The following is a 10,143-nucleotide window of genomic DNA, read 5'->3' on the forward strand; positions in this document are numbered from 1 at the left end:
TATTGGTTCCGTTGCAACGCACGGGCATATACCTAGTAAACAGTAGAAGACGGTACAAATTAAAGCCAAGCGAACAGACTAGTCTTACTAAAAAATTGTGAGTCATCGTTTATTGTTGTGATTTGTTTTTTATCACTTAAGGTTGTTTCAGCAATTGAGCATGATTTAAAATTTTATACTTTTCAATAAATATCGTCTGATCGCTTGATTTCGCTCTTCAACCTATTGGGTCCAGTAGTTCAGATTCAAATCTCGCTGGTGGCAATGGTGGGTGTTGATTGTTGAACTGCTGATGCAGCAACGAGCGTGGTGCAGCCCCCACCTGCCACGCAAACCAACCGGCTCCCTCCAACGGCTCAGCTAGATAGGCCCCAGCTGTCATAGAGCCACACCTCGTACGTACTCCCAGCACAATGATTTCAAACTAGTCGGGCTCAGTTCTCACCATCTCGCCTCCGCAGTCCACACAGAGCTCTGTCGAATCGCTAGCCGGGTCACCCAATCGCGTGAGGCCACGCCAGTGGCCACACTGTTTACTGTTCCAAATCGTAGTAGACTAGTAGAGCGACAGCTTTTCTCGTACGGAGACAACCCAACCACTCCGCTATACCACCCGTCACAACCGTCCATCGCACGCATCAAGATCCGCGCGGCGTGTGCCCTCTCGTGAGTCGCATGCCGCGTCGACCAGAATTTGAAAATGCCGTGTTTAAAAAGAGCCGTTGCCCGTTTCCAAACCACAGCCAGGTGGGGCCCAGTCCAGCTCCTGGCCCGCGCCTCAGCCTCCCGTGCCGCTTGGATCGAACGGCAGAACGGGGCCCACCGGCTCCCCAAGTTCGAAAGCACCAATTCTAGCGTGCGTTTTTAATGTACCACTCTCGGATCGACTCTCCCAGCAGGCAGCATAAATGTCCGGCCTTTAGCGGCGTCCCCGATCCGATGCTCCCGGCCGCCTCCGCCCCTCCTCTCCGCCGCCTCCGCTTCGTCCGCGCTGCGCGGCTGCCTCGAGCTCGAGACCGCGTCGGTGAGCTTCACGAGTAGACGAATGCTTTCGATTCGAGGGCGCCGTACCCTGCCATTAACCTTAAGATTCATGAGTTCATAGTCTGTTCCGCTCAGGTATATTTTCTTGTTCGATCTGAAGCAGGCTGTATAGGTGATTTTCTCTTCCTTTTGGGGGGATGCTGCGGAGCGAACGCTGAGGAGCGACGACGAGTTTTGATTCAGGTGTAGAGGGTTTCTAGAATCGATGGGGTCGGAGAAGGGTGGAGCGAAGGTTATTGGCGGCGGCGGGATCTTCAACCTATTTGATTGGAAGCGAAAGTCGCGCAAGAAGCTGTTCTCCAACTCGCCCGGTATGTGTTTGTAAGAATGCCTCGCTTCCGGGAAGAGCTTCTCTACCTGGCTAATGCTTTCTTAATCTGATCTCGTGATCTGTTCGCAGAGGGGTCCAAGCTTGTTAAGAGGAGCGAAGAAACCTTGCTATCAGGGCGTCTCCACTTGGTGAGTTATCTTTGGCGTCCTCAACCTTGCTCTGAACAGCAAATCGTTGTTGCTGTTATACGTGTGAAGGGGCTTGCGTTCACTAACGTTTAGGTGGATGCATTTGTGTAGGGTGATGATGATGAAGGAATTGGTGTATCAAGCTTCAAGGGGAGCAGCGACTACAGCTGTGCGTCTTCAGTGACCGATGAGGAAGTGCGTGAGATGAAGGCGCCAGGTGTGGTGGCCAGGCTCATGGGCTTGGACGCCATGCCCACCTCGGGCGTTCCAGAACCGTACTGCACACCTTTCCGAGACACAAGATTGTTCAGGGACAGCCACAGCCTCAAGAGGAGCCCTGAGTACTCAATGAATGACCAGTTCAGTCATGTTCCTCAAAGAGTCGATGGCTATATCAGGAAGCCATTGGATCTCCGAGCACCAAAGATGCCAAGCAGCCCGATTGAAAGGTTCCAGATGGAAGCATTGCCACCAAGGTCCGCAAAGCACCTACCCATGTCTCACCATAGATTGTTGTCCCCCATCAAGAATCCAGGTTTCAGTTCAGCGAGGAATGCTGCCCAGATCATGGAGGAAGCAGCCAAGATTCTTCAGCCAAGGGCACAAGCCAGCTCTAGGGAGAAAATCTGCTCTTTTAGCCCGGCACGGATTCCTTTGAGAGTTTCGGAGCCAAGGGAGAGCATTCCTCCTTCTCAGAGAACTGTGCCTCTGAAGCCGCAATCATCCAGGACCGCTCCTGAGCTGCCAGATGTGAGGTTCTCTAGAGCGCAACAGATGAACCGAAGCTGGAATAGCGAGGAAGATATTGTCATATTCAGACCTTCAATTGATTCTTATGAGATCAATAATCCGAGTTGTTCGAAAAACAAGGGAAAGTCTATTTCTTTGGCAGTCCAGGCAAAGAACAATGTCCAGAAGAGGGAAGGTGTAACTGGTTCTGGGAGGAATTCAGGAGTACAAAAAGAGCATGATGAGCAAAGAGCAAACCAACCATTTAGGACTCAGTCTAATCTCCAGAGAAAGAAGCCATCGTCGTCTGGCACTTCTTCCCCTGTCCTTCGGCAAAATAATCAGAAACAGAATTCGTTGGTGACCAGAGGCAAGGTGCCAGCAAACAAGACCGTCTCAACACAACAAGGCAGAAAACTAATGGCAGGAGATTCCTCTTCTGGGAAGATCAAGAGTGGAAGCAAGGTATCTAAAGTTGGTGGCAGAAAAGACATTGTGGAAAGCATAAGTGGTGATAGAGAAGGATCGTCATCAAACAACAAGGACTTCCCACAGAAGAAACGGTTGATAGAGAGGAACTCCACAAACGAGAAGGGTACATTTGTTCCTGAAAAACCAGTGGGTAAACTTAAGAAGCAGGTTCAACCTAATGTTGTTATGGATGAGCACATTAAGTGGAACAAGGAAAGTAAGGATACTACAGATGTCGTGTCATTTACTTTCACCTCACCCTTGGTCAAACCGTCGGCAGGACTGTCCAGACTGGTGGGTAAGTGGGATACAAGAAGCAACCTTGATATGGATGCAGGATGTGATAAAGATGATTCAGATAACAAGGTTGAAGGTCTGTCATCAGTGGGGCTGAACTTTGTAAATGGTGATGCATTGAGCCTTCTCCTAGAAAAGAAGCTGAAGGAGCTAACATCAAAAATTGATCCATCAATCACCTTTACGAGAGGTGACACATTTGTGCCTGCTACTTTTACCTTGGAGGAACCACCAACCTCTTCATGCAGCAATTGGGGCTCGGAAAGTGGAGTATTTGACTGTAGCCCTTCTGAAGTCAAACCTTCTCAATATGATTACTGCCCTTCAGCAAAAGGCCAAATTTTCCGAGGCAGTAAAATAAAGGTACATATTTCTTCGCATTACCTTATGGTATATCACACCAACAATTCATGAATATGTTGAGTATGTTTGTGAATAATTTGATAGCACGCCAATACAATCTAATTATAGGAACTATCATTTTACATTTTGCACCAATTATTTCTTTGAGAAGTGGATTTTGTGAAGAATTCTATGTCATAGTAGAATAGTGTACTTCATGTGCTTGCTCACCGCTCAATGTGTTTGATTGTTTGTAGCTTAATATCATTAATGAAATCTTCTTGCAAAAGAATTAAGGCACCTCTGTAGCTGTTCTGTGGTGACTATTCTAATGGCAACTTTAATATCTGGAAATGGATTTCATCAGTGTATTGTGTCTGACATATAATCATGAGTTGTATATTTCTTCTGTGGTGCTTGCCTCTCAGCTTTAGTTACAGCTCCTTGTAAATATACACAGAGACCCTGTCTGCTGAACCCATCAAGGAGGAAGAATTAACATGTGGAATAATGAAAATGCAGGGAGTTTTTTTTTTATTCTAGCATGTAGAATAATGATAATGGCAGGGAGTTGTTTTTTTGGGGGATGTGCTAAAGGTTCCTTAGCTACTTAAGACTTACATTCTGCATGAATCCTTATGTGCCACTTCCTAGGTGTAGATGCAATTCTAATACAATATTTCACATGCATTTAGGTGGAAGAACAAGAATGCAGCAGCATAAGTAATGCAAGGAAGGAACATGAAAATGAAGAGCTAAGTCCCCTATCTGTGCTTGAACCAACCTCTCTAAGTGAGAGTTGCTGGTCTTCCGAGTGTTCAGGCAGCAGCGGTGGTAATTCACCTAACATGAATTTCTGATATATTCTTGAACTGTTGACATTTTTGTACCCCTGAAGATTAATCATTCTTGCCTCATGACAGGGGGTAAGAGTTATTCATCAATTTTTGATGTTAAGAATGCCAAAGGGAATTTCTTGATTGACCCAGCATCAGTTGATATCGAGGCAAAGACAACAACAGACTCAGCCTCTTCCGCATCCGTAGATACATCAGATATTTCAGATGTCACCCAATGTTCTAAAACATCAAGACACACAGAGCTGGACTACATTGCAGACGTGTTAAGCAGTGTCAACTTGACAACAGATGAACTGGGACCACTCTTTGTCGATCAGGATAGACCAGCTTTGGACTCGTCCCTCTTCCAGAAATTGGAGAACATGCATGTGTACAACAAACAAGGGAAAGAGCCCTTTTGCCGTGGAGGGTACAGGCGGCTGTTGTTCGACTGCGTAAATGAGTGCCTGGAGACAAGGCGCACGGCCTACTTCCGGGCAGGATATGCAGCATGGAGCAAGGGAGCAGCAGCGCTGATCCGGGGCGTTGAGGCCCAAGTCTGCAGTGAGATCACCAGCTGGAAGAGCATGGGAGACTGGACGGAGGATGAGCTTGTCGACAAGGACATGAGCAGCGGGCTGGGCACATGGGTCGACTTCCTGGTGGAGGAGTTCGAGGCTGGTGTGGAGGTGGAGAACCACGTACTGGGCTCGCTGCTTGACGAGGTCGTCGCCGACATGGTCGTGGGACGCCACGGCAGGAGTGTAAATTTGTAGTTTGAGATGAATCGTGTGGTTGTTGGTCTGTAATTTTGCTGTTACATATCCCCTATTTATTCTGTCACCCCAGACATGTTGTTCAGAACAGTGATAAATGTTGTTTACCCAATGAGATAGATAGTTTTCACTTTTCAGCTCGATTGCTGAATCTGCTTGCCCTGCTTGACATGGTTTCTGAGTTTTTTACCCATCGGACATGGTGATAGCAGCGTGGTGGTTGGGGGCAGAAACTTTCTACCAGGCACCAGCCAGCTAAAACAAGGCACACCGCCCAAGTTGACATAGGACTGCAGTAAATCCAATCGGGCCCAACCCATTCGGCTGAGTGGCTGACGCCGCCTCACCCCATGCAGCTTGCTGCCCCATCCGGCCATCCCCGATTCCCCGTCCCATCGCCATTCGCCACGCCTAGACCCAACCTTGGTTCGTTCCGGACAGTTATCACCGCTCCCATTTATTTATAACCTCACCCCAGCCTCCCCTTCCCAGTTCCCACCACTTCACCATAACCAGGTCAACCCGGCGCAAGGAGCACGAACAGGAACCGTCCAGCGGAGCAAAGGCACCCGCAGCCGCAGGCCATGGACGATGACATCGACAGCTCCTGCTCCACCCCGTTCGCCAGCGCGCCGTCCAGCCCGGGACGTCCCCAGGCCCTCGGCGGCGGTGGCGGCTACTTCTTCAGCGCGCCGGCCAGCCCCATCCACCACCTCCTCCTCTCGACCTCGTGCTCCGCCTCCGCGACCCCCAGCTCCGGTGTTCGTGGGTGCGGGGGCGACGCGGAGTTCGAGTTCGGTGGGCCTGGCGGGCCCATGATCTCCGCCGACGAGCTCTTCCACAACGGCCAGATCCGGCCGCTCACCCTGCCCCCACTCCCGGATCTCGACCCCGGAAGCGACGACAACGAGGGCCGCGCGCCGACGCGCGGCCGCGACCTCACGCCCCGGAGCGCGTCCGTGCACCGGCGCGCGCGGTCCATGTCCCCGCTCCGCAGCGCGTCACCGCGGCTCAAGCTGATCAATGCGCTCGTCGTTCCGGCGCCGGATCTCGGCCCCGGCCCCGACGCGACGGGAACGCACGGGGAGGCAGCCCCGCCGGTAACCGCCTCGTCCCGCTCGTCCTCGTCCTCCTCCACGTCCTCCTCGTCCTCGTCGGGCACGTCGTCAGCGCGCGGGTCCCGGCGCTGGGTGTTCATCAGGGACATGCTCCTCCACCGCAGCAAGAGCGAGCCTGGCAGCGGCGCCCACGCGCACGACGTCCCCGGGGCGCCCGCCGCTAACAAGCCCGAACGAGCCTGGCCCTTCTCCTCCCCGTCCTGGGTAACCAGGGACAGGCTCGCCGCGAGGCTCCGCCCCTCTCGCGCGCCGCCAGCGACGGAGAACGCTTGCGGTCTCGGTGGCGAGGATGGCCGGCCGCGGGGGCAGGGTAGGGGCCGGGGCCGGGGCAGGCGGCGACGTTCCACTACGGTGGCGGCGGCGCACGAGAGGCTCTACGCGGCGCCGAACCGTGCGCAGGCGGAGGAGATGCGGCGGCGCACGTTCCTTCCCTACCGGCAGGGCCTCCTGGGTTGCCTGGGCTTCAGCTCCCGCGGCTACGGCGCGCTTCACGGGCTCACCAAAACCCTCAACCCCGTATTCTCTCGGTGAAAAGTCATCGTCAAAAGGAAACCAGAGATCGGGCCAGGAGCTTGATTTGCCACCTGTTCGTCCTGTTCATGTCTGCGAGCATTTTTTTTTATCTTCGTTGTTTGTGCGCGTTCTGTATATATAGCAGTGTCAGTGTCGAGTTCGGATCGGAAGGTAGTTTGCCGATGGTCACGTCAAGCAGAACATCTGAGAGAGAAGCAATGCAATCGATGAATATGGCGCGAAAACAGTCGCTGGCGCCTTTTCTGTGTGCGTGGTAGTGTGTGTGTGCCAAGTATAAAAGCGTGTGATGTTGCAGTATCCTGTGAAAGCAGTCTCGCTGCACCAGATCTGTAGTACACTAGTACTGCTCCATTACGTGTAGCTCCTTCAGCTAGGACGATGAAGCAGCTTGGGTTCGGCTGGCGACACGTCCGTAAAATACGTGTATTCCTACGGGGGCATAGTATGCGTCGTATTGAGCGCAACTCTCGGCTTTTACTGCTGGACGTGGTCTTGCAGTTGCACGGATATTTTTTTTTTCTGTTTGAGAGGCGTACGAACCTGCCCTGCAACGTGCAACCATCTTTGCACCTCCTTTACGCCGGCCCCGCTTTTGGGAGCCGGTACGGAACGAACAAAAAGATAGGCACGCGTACGTTGACGCCCGCCGGCAAGCCCGGCATGGCATCGACAATTTCACACAGGCACGACGCCCGTCGGCATGGATCGACAGGAAAATCATCTGTATCGTTCACTCGCGTCAAAGTCATGCGTCTCCTTTCCCGTCGTCAAGAACTCAAGATGCATTGGACGTCGGGAAAGCTGCGCTCGGATCGCATGCACTGCAGCAGCATTGGCATGGCGGATGGTGCGGCGCCGCCGCCGGCGGTGCGGCGTCGGCGAGCTGGGGCGGGAACTCGGCACGGATGGTCCGTGCATAAACAATAATAAATGTGGAGGGCTGGAGGCGCACATGGGCGGAGGGGCCTCGCGTGCGCACGTGCTGTGTCGGGCTCGGGTGATGGCCGGCCGCCTCGTGCCCTCGTCCTCGATCCTCCGCTCTCTGCCTGCCCGTATCATTGGGGACGTTTCCAGATCCGGGACGCGCGTGCGGACAAACCCGGACACGGCCCCACCGGCTTGGTGCGTTGCTGACGTGTGGGCACTCCCGTCTCCCGCACAGCGTTGCCTGCTCGCTTGCAATCCCAGGCCGATATATGCCGTCCTTGTTACTGCGGTGAAAAAAAAACGCTTTTGAATACGGCTGAAAAATGCCTCTTGAGAAGCACCGCAGGTATAAGAAACAGTTTTAATCTACGGTTTCTAGAAACTGGTTTATGGAAACAAACTAAGTATACGTGTTTGTAAGCCAGTTTCTAGTTTTTTTATACATGAAGACAAGTCTATTCTTACTCTATTTTAAAAATAATTGATTCATATTTTTTGTTTGATGCCAACTTTAACCGTAGATTAAACTTATATTATTATTTTAAAAATTTAAATAATAATTATACATTTAAATCGGACAGTGCATGCATCGAGGGTAGCGGTGGCAATTATCGTAATTTCCACTAAACCCACTAAGTGTGGTACGTAAATTGTCAGGCAAAAAAAACTGGTTTTAGCAAGGGAAGGCTAACTTCTTGGTTTCTAAGAAACATAGAATACAATTTCTAGAAACTAAAGTAGAAATTGACATGTTTGGAAACACACAGGTTTCTTAAAAACTAGGTGCTTTCAAACATGATCTAAGTAGGCATGTGCTAGTTTGTATACTTTAGAAGTTATGTTCTCTCGGTCCGAGAGAGTAGAACTCGTCGGTTAAAAGATTTAGAAATAATGTTTTTATTTATTTATTTAAATTTATTTATTATAAAATCACATCTTTAAGATATAGAGCAATATATGGAATTATCTAACCGTAAGCTTAGTGTTGGAACTTGCTCTCCCGAGCAAGTTGATCTAACGGGGGAGTGAAGCAACGTAAACAGGGTTTTTGCTCGAGATGACAATAGCTCTGTTAATCTGGCCTCTCAAGGGCACTGTGCGGGGGTATTTATAGGTATCTGAGTGCTCAGCGTCCAGTGTTAAGGACGCATGTGCCCTCAGGCACCTAGGTTATCCCCGGAATATTCCCATAAAGCAGGGTTACAGACTGTAATTACAGGGAGACATTTACAAATTAGGCCCGTAATGCGCAGCGGCCACGCAGGGCATGTTACAATGGGCCGGATCACACGTGGGCCTCCATGTTGGACGAGGCCGCAGGATGCGACGACCTCGTCGCCGGTCTTCGTCCGGCGACGCGTGGGACGAAGGGTAAATCTGTCAGTCGTCTTGCCTCCGTTGGTGCAGCGAGGTTGGCGAAGGCATCGAGCGAAGGGTGGCGTCTTCGCCTTCGCCCTAACATTTGCCCTCCGAGGGACCAGTTCGACTAAGTCATCTGGTGCCGAAGACGTCGCTAGATGGTGGAGACGCTGCCCTCGCTCGAAGTGCTTCCGCGGGGGTTTTTGACATGACCGTTGATTGACGCCGTACTGTTGAAATGCGGGTTTCCCGAAGCGCCGAGCCCTGTGTATAAAAGGGGGCGGGGGGCGGCGCGTTTTGAACCTTATCTTTCCGCGCTCCGCGAAAACCCTAATTTCCTTCTCAAACTGCCCGCTGCTCGTCTGCCCTCCTTGCTTTTGCTCGTCGGAGATCTGGCCCGTGTGAAGCAGACCGTCCGCCGCCGCCGACGGTACGTAGCGATGCCGTCCTCTTCCTCTTCTGCTGCCGATACGTCGCCGGCGGCCGGCGCGTCGTCCGAGGAGACGCTGAGCAATGTGGCGGCGGAGGAGTTGCGCGCCGGCGACACAGTGGAGTTCGGCGTGTCGCGGATGTCCTCGGTTCGCGTGCAGGACATGTAACAGCTTGGTTATTTCGGCGGCGGAGTGGCACGTGTCCCGGGGACAGAGGAGGTCCCCGAGCCAGAAGGCGAGTTGGTCGTCTTCAAGGCTTTTTTCGCCGCTGGTCTTCGTCTGCCCGCGCATCGATTTGTGGGGGAAGTTCTACGTAGATTCAATGTCCAGGTCCACCAGCTGACGCCGAATGTCGTGGTGGCCCTGTCAAAATATGTTTGGGCAACGACTTCGTACGACGGGCAGCCATCGGTCGAAGTCTTCGTGAAGTATTATTGTCTGCATTGGCAGAAAAGGAGAATCGGAAATAAGATTGCTCAATTTGGATCTTGTACATTTACGCCGAAGACCGGCAAGACTTCGATGGAAGTCGTTGAGTTGGTTCCCTACGCCCGCAATAAATGGGACAACTGGTGGGAATTTTGGTTCTACGTTGCCGAAGGCACAGTCGAAGACCATCCGGGGCTCCCCGTGGCCGAGATGTGCTCGCATTATTACTCGGCGTACCCGCAGTTTGAGGTAGCAGAGGAGGATGAAAATGAAGAGGCCCTTCGGTGCGCGGCCCGCATGAGTAGCGGACGCGATCTGGTGGAGGAGTTTGTCGGGTATGGAGTATGGCCCTTGGCGCGTGGCTGGGCAGTGGGCGAAGTATGCCCTC

At 52.2% G+C, this 10,143-nt stretch overlaps 2 protein-coding genes across 3 annotated transcripts; both read left to right on the forward strand.

The window, feature by feature from the left end:
• The first annotated feature begins 739 nt into the window (after positions 1 to 739).
• Positions 740 to 5,098, forward strand: LOC100193341 (DUF4378 domain protein). 2 transcript variants are annotated; one of them, XM_020541643.3, is made up of 6 exons: positions 740 to 1,024; positions 1,148 to 1,355; positions 1,445 to 1,503; positions 1,615 to 3,363; positions 4,038 to 4,176; positions 4,266 to 5,097. In XM_020541643.3, exons 2-6 carry the CDS (start codon positions 1,250 to 1,252, stop codon positions 4,955 to 4,957), a joined length of 2,745 nt encoding a protein of 914 aa, XP_020397232.1. In that variant the 5' UTR covers positions 740 to 1,024; positions 1,148 to 1,249; the 3' UTR covers positions 4,958 to 5,097. The 2 variants fall into 2 exon arrangements, with proteins under 2 accessions (XP_020397232.1, NP_001296803.1); NM_001309874.1 differs by having other exon boundaries at positions 834 to 1,024; positions 1,145 to 1,355; positions 4,266 to 5,098.
• Positions 5,099 to 5,188: 90 nt separating this feature from the next.
• Positions 5,189 to 7,004, forward strand: LOC103634532 (putative protein TPRXL). Its single transcript, XM_008656500.3, has one exon. It carries the CDS (start codon positions 5,542 to 5,544, stop codon positions 6,604 to 6,606), a length of 1,065 nt encoding a protein of 354 aa, XP_008654722.1. The 5' UTR covers positions 5,189 to 5,541; the 3' UTR covers positions 6,607 to 7,004.
• The last annotated feature ends 3,139 nt before the right edge of the window (positions 7,005 to 10,143 follow it).

This window comes from Zea mays, chromosome 1, assembly GCF_902167145.1.
Source record: "Zea mays cultivar B73 chromosome 1, Zm-B73-REFERENCE-NAM-5.0, whole genome shotgun sequence".
In the NCBI taxonomy this organism is placed as follows: Eukaryota; Viridiplantae; Streptophyta; class Magnoliopsida; order Poales; family Poaceae; genus Zea; species Zea mays.

Bases quoted from the DNA above. Each gene is read 5' to 3' on its own strand.
- LOC103634532 (XM_008656500.3), top strand. From the start codon at position 5,542: ATGGACGATGACATCGACAGCTCCTGCTCCACCCCGTTCGCCAGCGCG.
- LOC100193341 (XM_020541643.3), top strand. From the start codon at position 1,250: ATGGGGTCGGAGAAGGGTGGAGCGAAGGTTATTGGCGGCGGCGGGATC. The intron at 1,356-1,444 runs GTATGTGTTTGT...ATCTGTTCGCAG, and splicing joins GCTGTTCTCCAACTCGCCCG to AGGGGTCCAAGCTTGTTAAG. The intron at 1,504-1,614 runs GTGAGTTATCTT...GCATTTGTGTAG, and splicing joins TATCAGGGCGTCTCCACTTG to GGTGATGATGATGAAGGAAT.